The 17,890-nt window shown below is 43.6% G+C and overlaps 1 protein-coding gene across 2 annotated transcripts in view; it reads right to left on the bottom strand.

Moving 5' to 3' along the window:
* Positions 1-7,895: 7,895 nt before the first annotated feature.
* The window catches only part of XRCC5 (X-ray repair cross complementing 5), a 52,537-nt gene continuing 42,542 nt past the window's right edge, over positions 7,896-17,890 (bottom strand). For both annotated transcript variants that reach the window (XM_061609218.1, XM_061609219.1), the window contains exons 20-21: positions 9,773-9,844; positions 7,896-9,128 (exon numbers count right to left, since the gene is read on the bottom strand). In XM_061609218.1, coding sequence (XP_061465202.1) covers positions 9,114-9,128; positions 9,773-9,844 — 87 coding nt within the window. In that variant the 3' untranslated portion in view covers positions 7,896-9,113. The remainder of the gene's footprint in view (positions 9,129-9,772; positions 9,845-17,890) is intronic.

Genomic DNA, 17,890 nt, shown 5'->3' with positions numbered 1-17,890 from the left:
AGTTGTATTAATGACTCTCTTAGAGGGGTGTGTTTGGCGCTCCACTCACCACCATACTACCTGTCCCTTAGCTCCCTCCCTGTATCTTTTCCTCCCCTTTTGTCCTTTCTGGTCTGTTTGTGTGTCTGTCATGAAATGTGGGCATGTGATTATATGTTGGAATGAATATAAACATGTATTTATTTATTTATTTATTAAATATGTATGGATATGTATTGCCAGGAAAGAGTTAAAGAACTGTGTCTTTATGTTGTAATTTGAAGAAACTTAATAACATAGCAGGAGGTGGGGAAATCTCTTAGCTTCATAAATTCCTCCAAGGTTCTCCAAGAATCAAGCACAAATGACAAAGTACCTATATTTTGGTACCTGGCCAATTGTATCATGATCAAGAGTGTACTCTTGCTTCCCTTTTGAGTTAAGATGACGGAAAATTGAAATCCTCATAAGCATTCATGTTGCCAATTGAATGATAGTGCCTCCCATTGCCCCAGTTGAAATCCCTCTAGTGGAATTCTAGTGGAATGAAATGAAGATGAAGGCAGAGGGCGGCTTTTATCTTGTATTAGACTTCCTCATTCTTCATTATGGCATTTCTCTGAGTGATGTCACTTGGCTGAAGCGGGTCTCTACGAACGTGTAGATAAGATCAATAAACCTTCCAGTGTAAACAGCAATTCTGCAAAGCTACTAATAGATTTGTCCCATATTTTTTTTAGGTTTTTTTTTAAAGAAAAAAACTTGTTGTAAGAAATATCCTAGATGTCAGTGTGTAGCTTCCATGCATCTGGCAAAGGTCAGGAACTGGGTTTTCAAAAGTTTATCCCCAGTATTTTTTTTGAGGCACCATTACTCATATATTGCTAAAAGTGCTCTGGGTGCCAGCACAAAATGCCTGCCACGGGTAGCAAAAGAAGAGGTGCTGGTGCTCAGTACTGATGAAATGGACTGCCTTCAAGTCGAACCTGACTTATGGCTACCTCATGAATAGGGTTTTCATGGTAAGCGGTATTCAGAGGGGGTTTACCATTGCCTCCCTCTGAGGCTAGTCCTCCCCAGCTGGCTAGGGCCTGCTCAGCTTGACAGAGCAGCACAAGCCAGCCCCTTCCTTGTCCACAACTGTCAGCTGGGGGCAACTGGGCTCCTTGGACTATGCAGCTTGCCCACAGCTGCACAGGTGGCAGGGCACGTAACCCCTGAGCCAGTCAATGTGGAGGTGATCTTTAGCTGGCCCTTGACACCCAGGAGACACGAATGGGGATTTGAACTCACAGACTCTGGACTCCCAGCCAGCCTCTCCTCCCCACTGTGCTATATACTGTCCCCCAAATAGCACTCTTTATCCCAAAGATGTTACATCCTATATTAAATGTTCCTGCAAAAGGGAAAGGGGAAAGGGTTGTAGCTCAGTGGTACAGCATCATGTAGAAGGTCCCTGGTTCAACCCCCTGCCTCTCCAGGTAGGGCTGGGAAAGATTCCTGCTTGAAATCCTAGACAGCTGCTGCCAGTCAGTGTAGACAATGTTGAGCTAGATGGACCAACGGTCTGACTCAGTATAAGGCACGTTCCTATGTTCCTAAAGATGATGAAAAGTTTTTATCTGCTTCTGTACCAACTTAATTATTTAGAACAAGACAGCTGGTGTTTCAGACCAGGACTCCATTTGGTCTGAGAATACATTTAATGGACCAATGCCTGCTTTACCTTCTGCTATGTGTACAGATCAATACGAATCTTCTTCATTCATTCAATTGTTGCTGCAAGGGATTCTTTACAGCTTGGGTGTATTTGTTTTATTAAAATGTTAAGATAAACAAGAAAAAAGGCCATTTCATTAAAAAAAATCACCCATACGTGATCTTAAATGGGCTATTTAAAACCCAAAACCCATAGCCTTTTTATTTTTACAAATGCTTAAAAGGGCAAAATTCCAAGATGCAGAGTTCAAAGACAAGCAGCAACTGAAAGAGGGAATGATAAAGGAAGAGGTTGCCAAGGATTTAAATGAACTTGTATCTCCAAACTAAGGGCTTATCTACACTGTGGTTTACTGTGTGTTTGGTGCCACTCCCATCTCCTTTAATTCACATGGTTCACATGACATTACCAGCAAACAGAAACTATCAGGCAGTTATCCCCTGTAAATCCATACTAACCCAATCTGCTGATAATACAAAAAGTGGAGAAAAACCATCTCCACTGCACTGTGCTCCTTCCTGCAGATGCTTTGCTCTTATGCTTTTAGATGGGTGTGTCAGTTGTTCCCTTCTCCATGCCCACTATCTCCTCCTCCCTTCTTTCATTTCGTTTCCTACGGGCTGACAAGCAACTTCTGGCTGCTCTTCATTCTGCTGGCCTTTTCGATATTGCTGCAAATGATTCCATTATTGAACCATAAGCTCAAGGTTCTACGTTTGGTGTACAAAACCCTATACAGCTTTGGACCAGGATACTAAAAGACCATCTTATCCCTTATATACCCAGTCAATCACTGCACTCTGCAGGTGAGGGCTTCCTGCAGAAACCATCGTATCAGGAGGTCTGTTCTGCACAACAGAAAGCGGACCTTTAGTGTTGTGGCGCCTACCCTTTGGAATTCCCTCCCCTTAAATATTAGACAGGCACCATCTCTGTTATCTTTTTGGTGCCTGTTGAAGACATTCCTAGAGTGGCATATCACCAATTAACTGGTGACACTGTAGGCCATACCTCTTGTTTATCCATCCAAATTAAATAGTGACAATACCTCAGATCACCACAATCACTGTCAGGTTAAAGAGGTAGATTCTACCTATCACTGCTTGTTGTATCCATTTTACCAAAAGGCTTCCATCAAGTAAAAATCTGGTAACCCACCACCATATCAATAACCACTGAGTGGTCTAGAAGAAATTATTCTGGTCCATTTCTGGATGCAGATAACTCACCAGGGTTACAAAAGCAGTTCCAGTACCAGAACCATGTCAGAAGCTGGATTGGAAGGATGTCAAGGGTAGTCAGTCTTCTGTGAATGCCTGGAGTTATTCTATGACTCTATGCAACAAATTCAAAATGTGATTGCTAGGGTGTTGAATGTTGCAAGCCATGCAGAGCATAACGCACCAATTTTGAAATACTGTTTTTGGCATTTAAAGCCGGAAATAGTCTGTGCCCAAGAAACCTTAAGGCCTGCCTCTTTCCACATAGACTTGTGTGTTAATATCTTCCTTTAAGGCCATACTTTGCATGCTCTGTATGATGGGTGTAACATGCAACATTGCTGCCTCCTTTGCTGTGCCACTCCATTTCTAGGCCAGTCCACTTCACTCTTTTTTTTTTTTTTTTTGGCTTTTAGACTCCAGGCCCAAGTGGCCCTCCGCTAGAATGCTTTTTGGGACTCCCCAGTAAGCTTTCTTTTTATATGGAAAACGTCTGCTGCTATGATAAGCGTTGCTAATTCATATATACTGAAGGCATCTGGCCACTTTCTCCTGTCGTTCAGTTCACTGCACAGTCTCTCACCCTGTGCAGGAACTATACATGCACCACATGCCCTCGCTACCACCAATCTCCTCTCGATTGGTTCAGATCTGGATCTCCTCTCGATCCGAGTCTGAAACTGATGCAAGCAAAAGAAGCCAGTGCTTGAAGATTCAGTTCTGAATAACGTTTGAATTCCTGGTAAACTTGTTACAGTAGGCTGTAAAAGTTTTCACCTTGTGGATGTCGCTGCTGGGTGTTAATAGCCTTTTTACCACCTAAGATCTCTTATGATGGCCCTCCAGAAGGAAAGTCTTAGTCCCCATCATCACAACCATCCTGCAAACGGGTTCTTGAGGTGACTGAAGCTTTCCTGTGCTTCAGTCACCTACTCATCTGCATGCTAGAACGAATTCCTACTTCAAAATGAGGGGTAACATTTAGGATCCATGTTGTACATTGCTGGAGTCAATCCATAGGCTTAACGGGGCTATCGAAACCAATGGGTGAAGCTTCCTGGTAGCCCTGGAGACTGACTATTCTAACTGGTATGCCATTCATACAAGGACGAAGAATGATTTCAGCCATCAACAGTTGATGGTCTGATAAAGCTAACAAAATGACATCTTTAAATTTTGCGTCCTCAGCTGTCAGACCAGGGATGAACAGCATGTGTGGACCCCTCTAACCTGCTGTGCTTTTAAAACAATTATGTATCTAAAACCCATCTTTAGTACAGTTTACTATACAACAGAATTAAGTGACATGGTTAGGTATTAGTATTAGGAATAATTAGATTTCACATTTGCTGATTTTGTAGTATGTTTATTGAGCAAAAGGGCTTACCTTAACTCTACATTAAAGGAGCGTTTTTCCCCTATTGCACAACTTTTAAAGTTTTATTTGTTTAAATTTATTGCATTTTACCCTGCCTCTTCTCCAAGGAGCTGTGTATATTGTGTATAAAGTTCTCTTTGCCCATTTTATCCTCATTAGAACCTTGTGAGGTAGATCAGGTTGAGTGAGAATGACTGGTCCATGGTCACCAAGTGAGTTTTGTAGCTAAATAGGGATTTTCAACATGGGACTCTAACCACTACACCAAACTTGACTGTCAGTGTTTTGTATTTGTTAGAGCTAAATCGTCCCTGAGGCTCAGCTGCCCTACCTACAGGACTCTTATTGCTGCATAGAGGGCTGTTTTTATTCTGAACACTCAAGCAGGACAAGAAAGGCAACAGGTGTGCTAGGAAGGCCTGCCAATAAATAAAACCAATAAATGGGGAGGTGACAGCAAAGCGTAAGGAAACAAAACCAAAAAATGGATATAAGACCAGGCTTGCTTTTAGCTGAAGAAGGCCAGATCCCTTGTAAAAACCTCCCAGCTCATCCATTACAGCCCAAGGCTGGAATGTTTGCCCCTACCATGCACATTATAGCTCGAGATATTAGGTATTAAAACCCAGAGTCATTCAAACGCCAATTACTGATACCACTGTTAACACAAATAACAAATTATCTTCCTCTGAGAAACCTCATAAAAATAAAGAATCCAATTTAAGTGTGTTTCTGCCATTTGTTCTGAACATATTGTAAGAGAGGCAACATTCTCACAACCATATTCTGTGCCTGGCGGCCTGCAGAGCCCACAATAAGTGTGACTATCTCCAAGTTCTATTAATGCATATAAATTATGCATTTTCTCTCAAGGCATTCACAGCACAACTGCCTAGACAATAATACAATCCTCGCATTCTCAGAGCCCTAGTAAACAAAGCAAGACACAAAGCTTATGGCAACTAGTAAATTCCTCACCATTTTTCATCCTGCATCACAGCAGGAGAAGTGACACAATGGATTTGTTTCCAGCCTTTAAAATTTCATTTTAAAGGCTTTAAGCACGTCTACATATCCAAGAACCTTCAGAGTAATATATGGAAAGTCAAACATCCAAGCTGCAGCATGAGGCTCAGAGTCTTATCCATCTGTCTGTGTGTGTGTTCACATAACTTCCTGAATGCACTCTTGTGCTGTTGAAATTCAGACAGCTGGTTTGGGTCTACTGCATGTGATGGAACACTTTCCAATGCATAGTTGGTTTGGCTAATTCAAATTACCACATTAATAGACTCAGGAAGATTCACAGTGGCATACCAATACATCCTCAGAACATCCTTGCTATTCCTATTTTTACACATGGAAAGCAGGATTAAAGAATGAGTGCTTTGTCCAATGCTTCAAAGAAGGCAAAACTTGAACCCACGTCTATAGCCACTGAACCAGACTGATCTCTCATTTTTGTCTGCATGGCTATTAGGGAGGATTTTTTGTTCTGTTTTTGGAAAAATACAATTCCTTATATCCACTGTGTGTCCTAAACTGTGCTGCGGGTCAGCAAGTAAGTGGGGATAGCCTGAGCTTCATAAACATGGAGTTCTCAAGAGCTGTAGTCAATAGCAACACTTTCAGACTCAGGGTTCAACTTCCTTGCAGCCAGAAAATATCGCTTATGACCACAGTGCCATGCTTAAGGCAGCTATGCTACAGCTGCCTCTTTGCTTAATGTGTGAACTCTAACATACATTTCAAAAGGGTTTCATAATGCACCCACAGAGCAAACAGCAGGGCAGCTGCGTTGTACATAGTATTTCAGACCTGGCTTTTTGTAGTCAATCAACTATTCTGCCGCACATAACACCGTTAAATTTGAGTACATTGCTCCAGCACAGCCCGCATTTCGAGAATCAGGCTGGGGAAAAATATACTTATATAAAAGTTAACATGGTTAAATTGGTTGGAACCAGGAAGGCCTAACTTCTCCCCGTAAGTGTTCATCTTTTGCCTGTGGTAACTAGGTTCCTGATGTAATTTGTGAATTGTGTTTTTGTGCATTTTCATTATTATATTTCAGAATTATATTCTTAGCTTTTTATGTCCAAGCAAGCATAAGATAAAGTGGGATAAAGGGGAAGGGCAGGTTTGATCATTTGCTTAAGATAGGTAAGACTGACCATGGGGAAGAGGAAGGGGAGGGGGGATTGGAAGGGGATGAGGGAGGGAGGGGCACAGGAAGGGGGAGGGAAGGGGAAGAGGGAGAAGATAGGAGGAGTAGGGGAGGGCAGGTTTGATTATTTGCATACTTTTTGAGTTCAATGGGATTTATTTCTGTGCAATCATGTTTGAAAATGGAAATGGACTGCCTTCAAGTTGATCCTGACTTATGGCGACCCTATGAACAGGGTTTTTATGGTAGACGGTATTCAGAGGGGGTTTACTATTGCCTTCCTCTGAGGTAGAGAGGCAGTGACTGGCCCAAGGTCACCCAGTGAGCTTCATGGCTGTGTGGCGATTCGAACCCTGGTCTCCCAGGTGGTAGTCCAACACTGACCTGGGGGAGGGGCAGGGAGGGGAGGAGATTGGGTGGGTGGGCACTGGGCAGAGGGAAAGCCCCTTTCCTTTCCAAAAGGAAAACATTGTGAACAATATCACTGTTTTTCAGCGTTTCCCCACCTTTTTATTCTACAGCAGGCACATGTAGCCTCCCACCCAAATTTAAAGCAAAGCTGTCCCTGGCCACATCCACATCTGCCCCAGGGAAAAAGGTTTTTTCCCCTAGTTTTTCTGGGCTTTTTTTCCAGGCCTTCATATCTCTAGGCAGGCACTGCTTAGAAAAAGCATTTCCTCTTTTCTTCCCCACAGGAAGGAATGCCTCTTCTAAGATGGAGCCTGATGAGACACTTATCATTCAGAATGACTGCTCTGAAGTATATGCAGATTTAATTGATAAAAACCAATACAACTAATTGACTAATATTTCTTTTTTAAAAGGGTATCTACAATAAACTGATTTACCACAACTCTGTTATTAAAGTTACAACCATGAAAGAGAACACACACTTTGGAACATTAATCATCTTGTTAACACAGTCAACTCCAACTCCATGAGCATCTGGGAACCCACCCAAGGAGTCACCCTCTTGCAAAGGCATATTTGGACCCTGGTGTGAAGGAAGAATGTGGAAGAAACCTAAGGGCACTTCCAGACATCAGCTTTCTCCAGGGTTCATGGCGCTTTCCCAGATGATGTGCATACGCATCCTAGGCATGTGTAGGCAATTAACAGTGCCACTTGCTTTGCTGATGGGGTAGTTGGCCAACATACTCGTGGAACCGCATGGCAGGGGAGAGAACAGCAATCACCACACAAAGACTATTGGTGGCAACATCACCTCCTTCCCCTCCCTGGAATAATAGGGAACTCTTTTTTAAAAAAAAAAGTATTTCTTGTTTTGCTTCTTATTTTCATGCCATTACCTGGAAAGCTGAGGCTTGAAAGTGCCCTAAAGCCTACCCATCTTGTGATTAGGAAAGATGCTGCTGTTTTCTGAAGAAGCAGCCATAAATACGGTGCACAGAAATGACAAGACAAGGTTCCTACTCAATATATTTTAGGTTTTAATATATAATCTTTCTATGGTAACAATATTATCTTTAAGTACAGCCAAGGCTATATCAAATTATTATGCATCAAGTCAGTCTACAAGCTCCATGGTTTTAACATTAGTGCTACTCACAACTAGGTTCACTGTGAGACCTTCAAGTTGTGTTATGAACATAAAAGTAAGCAAGACAGCAAAAGGTGATGATTGTTTAGGAAAAGGATAAAAGATAACCTTTCCAAAAACCAGAGTTTGGATGTAAAAATAAGGAGCGGGGTGTGTGTGGAGGAAGAGAAAGGAAGCTGTATGAGTGATCTGAACAATGTCAGATACAGCAGGGGGAATGCCAGGTCTGAGGCTAGGCTTATGTCTTTAAATGCTCCAAGGCAGATGGAAAGGACACCGCCATCACAGCTCTCATTCTTTTCCACTGATACCTTTATCCACTCTTCTTTCAGCTGCTGTCAACTATTACTAGAGCTCTGCTAAATAAAAGAGGCTTGATGAAGGAACCTTTGGATTGGTAGGATGGGCAGACAGCTGCTGCTGCCTCTAACCAAGTAAAGGCAGAGATGCCAACTGAATTGGCAGCAAGCCCCTCAGCATCAAAACTGGCTTGCAGTTCATCTGGAAGGTGCTGAATTGGAAAGAACAAGAAAATGACTTCTACAGGTAAACATTCGCAATGCTTGAGATTTTGCTGGGTTGCAGTTTATGGGTACAAGCATTTGGAATAGGTTTTAAAATTCTTTATTGTATTTCAGGCATATACCATGGCCATAAGCACATGGTGTATCTGTTCGTGTGCCAAAAACAAGCCCATATTTCTGGATATGAAATCCACTGGGATTTCATTCTGACAGCATTTCCTCCCCAGGCAGAGAGCTTAAGCTATCAAAATCTCTTGTGAATATAAAAAAGACTGACAACAACAGGAGTGAAACTGCACTGCTATCAGAGAATGAGAATCCATCTTATTTAAGGAAGGCAGAGTAGGTAAAATTCTATGCATTGTGTTGGTAATTTTTTAAAACCTTGTGGCAAATAACAGAACAAAGATGTGTACCATACTGGGAATTTCCCGGTGCCCTCTCTCAGGAACCAGGTACCTATAGAGGACTTCCTGGCCAGACCTTTCTTTACCACCTATGTTGTTCTCTCTGGATCCTAGAAATGTCTTCAAATCCACCAATTCCAAGATGCTGTTCATCCACTTAAATCATGTCCAGCTGCAAAAACAAAACAGCATATTTGGAAAAGGGGCCTTTAACTTCAGGCTAAAGCTTGTGCAAGACTTTTATAGCCTTTTAAAACTTGTATAGCCTTTTAAAACTTGAGATTTACTAATAAAATATATTTCATTTGTAAGAAAATAATTTGTAACAGAATTTAATTTGTAACAGAAATGAAAAGCAACAAGGCTGAAGCCTGTCTTAAAGCCAAACCCTTTCTGACCCAGCAGCTTTGCCCTCTAATCACACAGGTGTGGATGGTGGCAGCGGCGTCTCAGTGTTTAGAGAAGGGATGTCTGTAAGTGTTAAGCCTACAGGCAACTTAGAGTGACAACCAACATTAGTCATACTCAGACTAACACCCTGACCTTAAGTCATTTATTCTGGAGGGGAGGAGTGATCCGACAATTCCCTATCTTAATTCTCTCTCGGAGTGGAGTCTGCTCCACAATTTGAGAAACATTGTCTGATAAATTAAACCATGAGAAAACAGGCCACCAGCAGCCACCCTTGCCCATCCCCTAAAGATACTGAAACATGAGAAACTTCACATTAACACAAATATTTATCACGTGCATCGTTCTTCAGTACAATCCTGTTACTTAAGTAATCATGTTGAAAGATTTTTTAAAAATTCTTACAAGATCATCAACATCACCACCATCATCTGCTGCCGGTGAAGCTTCTGTGGGGTTTTCTCTGGGACCCAAGAACTATAAAGAAACATTTAGTTGAATGCAATCAGTAAATTTATTAAGATTTTTCATTATCTATAGCAACAACAACAAAGAATAATATTAGAAAGGGGAAGAGCAATTTAAAACAAACTTAAAACAAACTTAATCATATTGAAAAATGGACACTGTCCTTTTGGATAGGACGCAACAGATGTTTGTCGGACTGAGGACAGTGCAGTTGAAATGGGGTGCAAAGTACACAGGGCGAGTCATCTCCATGCACCTTCCCACCCATTACACTGAACAGCTGTTTTGGGGGCTGGGAGGAGGGCAGTCTCTCTGGGCGAAGGGTCTACCCTTCTTTACTCCAGCAGGAAGAGCCTTTGAAAGTCAAAATTCTGCATAAAATAGGATTGTATAAATATAGTTGTGAAAAGTAGAAGTCATCCTTTTGGATAAGTCATTAACAAATCAAGAAGAAAAAAAGATTCCAATAATTAAAGCTGCAGTCCCACACACACTTACTAGAAACTAGGGAGTAAGTTCCATTGACCTTGACATAACTTACACCTGAGTGAGCCAGAATAGGACTGTAATGTAAATCATGTTCCTCTTCTGTCCTGCCCAAAGCTGAAGAACTCAGACCTAGACATGGTTGTGTTTTTTTTTTCTCTTTTATTGTAGTAAGAGACAGCTTCAATTCAGTGCGCTTCATGAATCTATCTACGTTTATTCAGAACTTAACATCTCACTAGAACTCTAAGATGTTGATTCAGAAACTGCTCCCCCCCCCCCCAGTCAGCTTAAGTAAGGCTGGCCTGCCTTCCCGCTTGCGTATGCCAATTGTCAATGCTGAAAGTGCACACGTAAGCGAAGGCTCCGCCTTAACCAAGTCTGTTGAATGTCCCGCCACATTCATCTCCTGTTGTGAGGCAAAGGCAGGGCCTCAGCCACCTTCTTGTCTTCCCCCTCTGACGGAGGGCTGCAAACTAACAGCCTGGGCGCAGGGAGTTGGGGGGCACCCTGACAGGCCAGGCTGAGCTCCCACAGGGGTGTCTGTTGTCGTGGGGATGGAGCAGTCAAGGGCTGGAGCTGGGGCACTTTCTAAGTCCGTTTTGCCACTTGGTCCTTCCCCAGGTTGTTCCTCCCAGTCCAAGTCCTCATCCACTGCATTGCTCTCATCTGTCCACCCCCTCCCAGCAGGGCTCATGACATCATCCCCTCTTCCATGCTGAATCTCCCCACACCCCAGAGGCTTGGGTTTGTCAGGATAAGCTTCATGGAGCTCTCTCACCAAATCTGGTGCGTGGACATCTGATGCCGCCTCCCAGGATCTTCCCTCTGATCTGAACCCCCACCAGTGGTTCAAATACTGCAGCTTCCCTCGGTGCCAGCAAGAATCGAGGATCTGCTCCACCTCATACTCTTCTTGCCCATCGACCATGACTGGTGGGAGTGGGGTATCGGGTGTCTGATAAGAGATTTGGTGGCTTCTTTGGGGTGAGCAACAACGGCGAAATACTCCGTGGATCTTCATGGAAGCAGCAACCGTAAGCGGAACGTGACCAGGTTGATCTGAGCCTCTATTTCGAAGGGCCCCACCCTCCAAGCCTCTAACTTGTGGCAAGGAACTCTCGCGGGCAAATACCGTGTGGTGAGCCATACTTTATCTCCTACTTGTATCCTGGAGCCAGGCTGGTGGTATTGGTCAGCAACTCTCTTGTAGGCGGCCTTAGCTCTGGCTAATTGGTCTTATAACAGTTGTTGCATCGCCTGCAACTCTTGCACAAACTGTGCCGCTGCAGGAAAAGCCAGGGCAGAGTTGGGAGTGGGGAAAGTACGAGGGTGATACCCAAAACTGGCAAAAAAGGGTGTCTGCTGGGTAGACATGTGTACGGAGTTATTGTAGGCAAACAGAGCCAGGGGCAATAAAGACACCCAAGTATCCTACTGGTAGTTGCCATAACAGTGGAAATATTGCTCCAGGGTAGCATTCACTTTGTCTGTCCATCTGTCTGGGGGTGTGTGAGGACGACAGCCTTAATTTGATCTGCAGCAGTACCAGAACCGGGAAGTGAATTGGGGGCCCTGGTCAAAGACCAGACTGGTTGGGAGCCCATGCGGCTGGAAAATGTGCTGAAAGAATAACTGTGCAGTCTCTCTGGCTGACGGCACACTGATGCATGGGATGAAATGAAGGCATCCACGACCACCAGAACAGTAGTTTTCCCCTGGGAAGTGGGTAGGCCCATGACAAAATCCAGGGTCACCATTCACCATGGACCCTTGGCGTGGGGAGCGGCTCCAGCAGTCCAGCTGGTTGCCCAGGGGGGTGCTTGGCCCTCATGCATGTAGGTCAGGATTGGACATATCTCTCAACGTCATGTTTACCCTTGGCCACCAGAAGTCATGTCTGACTGCCTGTAGTGTTTTAAACACTCCAAAATGCCCTACGGTCGGGGAGTCATGAGATTGTCGAAGAACTTTGGCTTGGATCTCTCCAGGAGACACATACAGGGCTTCGTAATGGTGACGCATTCCCCCTCTCTGGGAGAATTCTGGAGTGCAGTCCTGGGGGGACAGCTCCAGTTCCCGCACTTGAGCGAAAGGGTCCTGCTCTTGGGAGCAGTGCAGTTCCTCGAGCCATGGATTGGGACAGGCCACCACCACCAGCTTTTCTGGGGGTATGATGTGACATAGTGGGGACTGAAGCTGGGCTACATTATACTCTGGCTTGTGGGGCAAGGCATCGGCCCAGTGGTTTTGTGCCTGGGGAACATAGTTAATATGGAAATAGAACCTAGTGAAGAACTGGGCCCGATGCACTTGTCGTTGGTTTAACTTGCGGGCCGTCTGAAGCCTCTCAAGGTTCCAGTGGTCAGTGCAGACCTCCACCTCATGTCAAGTCCCTTCCAGGAGGTGCCACCAGGTCTTGAAAGCGTCACGGATGGCCAACAACTCCTTCTCCCAAATAATGTAGTTTCTCTCCACACTAGTTAGCTTCCGCGAGAAGTAGGAACAGGGCTGTAGCCCCTCCTTTTTTGGCTGGCTGTAACAACACCGCTCCAATGGCTATGTCTGAGGCATCTGTCTCCACCATGAAAGGTAAGTAGGGGTCTGCATGTTGGAGTATTGGCTCTGAGGAGAACAGCAGCTTTGTTGTTATGTGCCTTCAAGTCGATTACGACTTATGGCGACCCTATGAATCAGCGACCTCCAAGAGCATCTGTCATGAACCACCCTGCTCAGATCTTGTAAGTTCAGGTCTGTGGCCTCCTTTATGGAATCAATCCATCTCTTGTATGGCCATCCTCTTTTCCTACTCCCTTCTGTTTCCCCCAGCATTATTGTCTTTTCTGGTGAATCATGTCTTCTCATTATATGTCCAAAGTATGATAACCTCAGTTTCATCATTTTAGCTTCTCTTGATAGTTCTGGTGTAATTTGTTCTAACACCCAATTATTTGTCTTTTTCGCAGTCCATGATATGCGCAAAGCTCTCCCCCAACACCACATTTCAAATGAGTTTATTTTTCCTTTATCCATTTTTCACTGTCCAACTTTCACATCCATACATAGAGATCGGGAATACCGTGGTCTGAATGATCCTGACTCTGGATGCTCAAACGCCTGTTGGGCCATGTCAGTCCAACGAAAGGGGCCAGGTTCTTTCAGGCAGTCTGTTAGTGGGATTGTCATGTTGGAGAAGGCAGGTAATAGTTGACAAACCCCAGAAATCACTGTAGGTCCTTTTTGGGTTTGGGGGGTGCCAAGAGAGCACACAACGCACCTTCCCTGGGTCCATCTCTACACCTGTGGGGGTAATTCAGTAGCCCAGGAAGTCCAGGGTGGTCAAATCGAATGCACACTTCTCCAGCTTGGCATACAGTTGATGCTCTCTGTCTTTGCAGCACAGCTCACACATGCGCCTCATGCTGTTCTGGGGAGTTGGAGTACATAAGGATGTCATCTAAATAGACTATCATAAAGTGATCCTGGAAGATGTCATTCATGATATTTTGGAAGAAAGCTGGGGAAATTGAAAGCCCAAAAGGCATGACCAAGTATTTGAAGTAACCATACCAGGTCTTGAAGGCAGTTTTCCACTCATCCCCCTCCCGTGTGGTGTAGATCTTAGCTGTTCGCAGTAACTCCAGCATCTTGTTGATGAGGGGTAAGGGGTAGCTATTGGGGATGGTGATCTTATTCAACTGTAATGTTGTAATGAGATTAATTCTATTTTAAATGTAGATTTTTATATGTCCAAATTATATGTACCCATTTTTAGTTGTAAGCCGCCCTGAGTTCCAGTTTTGGAAGAAGGGCGGGGTATAAATAAAAACAATAACTCTCGGTAGTCATGACAGGGCATAACCCCCTGCTTTTCTTATTGATGAATAGTAAAGGAGCCCCGGCAGGAGACTTTGAGGGTCGGATAAACACCTGCCACAGGTTAATATTCAGCAACTCCCTCAATGTTGCTAATTCTAGCTTGGACAGAGAATATGTGTACCCCGAGGGGAAGCTGGCCCCTGGGAGCAAGTATATGGCACAGTTGTAGGGACGGTGGGGTGGCAACTGGTCGGCCTCTTTCTTATGAAAGATGTCTTGATAGTCTTGGTACTTTGTAGGCAGGGGGACCTCCTTGGGTGGAGGCACAGTTGCCAGTGTTGCTGGGGTGGCTGTCTCTGTAGGCTTGCAGTGCTGCTCACAATAGTCAGATTGGAATGTCACTGTTGCTTTCCTCCAAGAGATGATAGGACATGCTGCAACAACCAAGTCATTCCCAGTACCACCGGGAATTGGGACAAGGCGGCTAGATAGGACAGTCTTTCCACGTGCCCTGGTAGTTTCATTCGCAATCCAGTTGTGGCCTACATGGGCTCCACCTCCGACTGAGTCAAGTTTCCCACACTAGGTGCAAAGTGCATGCGAGGAAGGGGAATGGGTGGCGTGGCTTGGGGCGTCTCGGCTTTGAATTCTAGCCAATGACCTTCAAGTCTGCTTTCTATCTGCAGACACATGAGATGAGTTCTGATAAGGTGTCCAGTGGCGGGGTTTGTGCCAATTAATCTAGGATCTTGCTGCTGAGGCCATTATGGTAGTGGTATGTAAAAAGCTCCATGAATATGGTAATCTAGAAAAAAGCTTTCAAAACATCTAAGATTAAAAACATTTTAAAAAAGATTTAAGAATATATTAAAAAGCAATTCCAACACAGACGCAGACCGGGATAAGGTCTCAACTTAAAAGGCTTGTTGAAAGAGGGAGGTCTTCAACAAGCACCAAAAAAGTTAACAGAGATGGCGCCCGTCTAATATTTAAGGGGAGAGAATTCCACAGGGTAGGTGCTGCCACACTAAAGGTCCGTTTCCTATGTTGTGCAGAAGGGACCTCCTGATATGATGGTATCTGCAGGAGGCCCTCACCTGCACAGCGCAGTGATCGACTGGGTATATAAGGGGTAAGATGGTCTTTCAGGTATCCTGGTCCCAAGCTGTATAGGGCATCCACCGCATTGCAATCAACGTTGGTGGTCTGGGGGAAAACACGATCTACACAAGAAGGGAAGAACACTTGCTGAGTTATCACGTACTGGGGTGGAGAAGCGTCTACCCTTCTCCACCTCAGCAGGGACACTCTTTAAAAGTCAGGACACTTTATGTATCAACACAAGAACCTTGAACCTGACCCAGTAACATTCGGGCAGCCCATGTGGATTTTTTTTTGCAAAGGTGTAACATGCTGTTGGCTATCTGCCCCCTTCAGCAGTCTAGCCACTTCATTCTGCACTACTGGGAGCTAAGTAGAAATTACATTACAGCTACAATGCTCATGTGTAAGAGTAACCTCATTTGGCTTTCAATCAGAGGTCATTCAGTGCAATGTAGAAAAGTATGCTCAATGATTAATCTGTTAATTACAGGGGTCTCCTTGAATCAATATATAAAGGCTGGATATAAGACATATAAATAACTATAAATAAATAAGAGAATCAATGCAAACAAATTAGATACTAACCCATTTATATAAATTATACTACCGAATTAAATTAATTACATTTGACTAAAATTTATAAATCATCATTTTGTTCTCCATTTTTGCATAGGACTTTATTATGGGCTTTGACACTCAGAAAATTGCCCATTCCAACCTGGGCTGAACTCTTTCAACCACCTAATTCTAAAATCATTAAAGTGAGGAGCAAATCATAGCCGCATAGCATAGAAATGTTTGCTCTGGAAGTAATTTCTTGCAAACTTTACTCTGACCCAAATTTCACCTACAGGAAAAAACCCTCAAAAGAAAATTAATTTAGCGGGAAAGCGCTACTTTGATTTCAGCTCCCCAAATGGAAAAAAAATAATCACAATGTACTTTTGATTACCATTTTTATACATCATGACTCCTTTACGCACATCATAATCCAAAGGCCAGTTATTTTCTAAACGGCAGCAAATACTATTCTATAAGTAATATTTAACTTAAGGCTGCTTGGATGCTATGGCCTTTGAAAGAGAAAGCATCTCTGATCTGCAAAGGTTATACAACTGAGAAGATTGCACAGTCTCAACACATCATCCCTGTGTGCTTCTTTCCCTGACATTGTGGATGTGAAGCCATTACCATACAGGCAATATTGAAGTAAAAGCAAGTTGTCAAATTTAAAAGCCTTTTTCCACTGGAGCAAATCCCATTTTACATAGTTAATTAAGGTAAAATGCTACTTCTGAAAGTTATATATTTGCTCCAAGGCCTCCAGAGTGGCATCTTGGCACTAAATTAGATGTAAACAACACATCAGAGTCTTCAAGACGCTGAGGATGAGAAATCACCTAGCAACAAAATTAAACTTTTTATTTCCCATCAAGAAAGCACCGAGTATCAGCAGTTGATTTTTTTTTCTTTCCGTACAAGATCTGTTTTACATTTACGCAGAAGCAAAATTACATGTAATAGTTATGCTGAAATCCATTACCTTCTTCAAGGTAATGAAGGGCCGTGCTTGGCAGGCCTGTTCTTTTAACATTGCATTTCTGTGTTCTAAAGAGGAACACTTCCCACCTGTGCTCTCTCAAGAATACACTACCTTAGTGAGAAAAATTCACCTAAGGAAAGAGATTAAAGGCCTGCTTCATGCAGGATCTGGGTTACAGGATGAGCTCTCACCTATATGAGCTTTCCTCACACCCCTGGTCACATTTAAATGGATGTACCTCATGCACGGCCCCATTCATACATTAACTCAGCATGCCAGATGAGTGTCCTGATAGCATGCTAACATTACATACATGGTGAATGCATTTAAGTGGGATCATGGAAAGCTTACATGGGTAAGGGCTTTCCATGCGCATCATTTTCATCAGAATCAGATGGGAATGAGGTGGAAGAGTCGACTGTACCACTTCAGAGTGTGGCAGTGGAATGCTTCCACATGTAAAAAAGCTCCATGAATATGGTAAACTAGAAATTCAGGGAGAAAGTATCAGCAAGAAGGATCTGCTAAAACTGTCTATCTAAAAAAAAATGCTGCCCCCACCTTCAATTCTACCACCTCACTTTGCTGCGTGTGGAGACCAGACCTAAGAACAGGGGTGGGGAACTGAATATGGCTGGTGGGTCTGATCCTTATCCACCCCACCACATGGGGACAAAGTTTGCACAGGGCCATACGCTTGTAATCATGGCTGGGCCAATATATTTTGCTGCCTCAGGTGAAGCAGGAAATGCCTCTTCACACCAAGTCAAGATATTTAATACTCATGGGTAGTACATTTATTTAGGCACTGGAGGTAGAAAATCAGATTTTGTGAGACACTGTGACAACCAGTGTGATGTAGTGGTTAGAGTGCTGGGCTAGGAGCTGGGAGATCAGGGTTCAAAACCCCACACAGCCATGAAGTTCACTACGTGACTTTGTGCCAGTCACGATCTCTCAGTCTAACTTGTTGCTCAGGGTGGTGAAAACAAAAAAGGTATTGAGAAGAGCTCCAAAAGGACCACTCCAAACTGAATGAATGGGCAATAAAGTGACAAAATGAAATTCAATGTAAACAAGTGTAAAGTTGTGCATACTTGAGG

The sequence above is a fragment of the Rhineura floridana genome, chromosome 2, assembly GCF_030035675.1.
Source record: "Rhineura floridana isolate rRhiFlo1 chromosome 2, rRhiFlo1.hap2, whole genome shotgun sequence".
In the NCBI taxonomy this organism is placed as follows: domain Eukaryota; kingdom Metazoa; phylum Chordata; class Lepidosauria; order Squamata; family Rhineuridae; genus Rhineura; species Rhineura floridana.
This window is presented reverse-complemented; position numbering and strand designations above follow the sequence as displayed.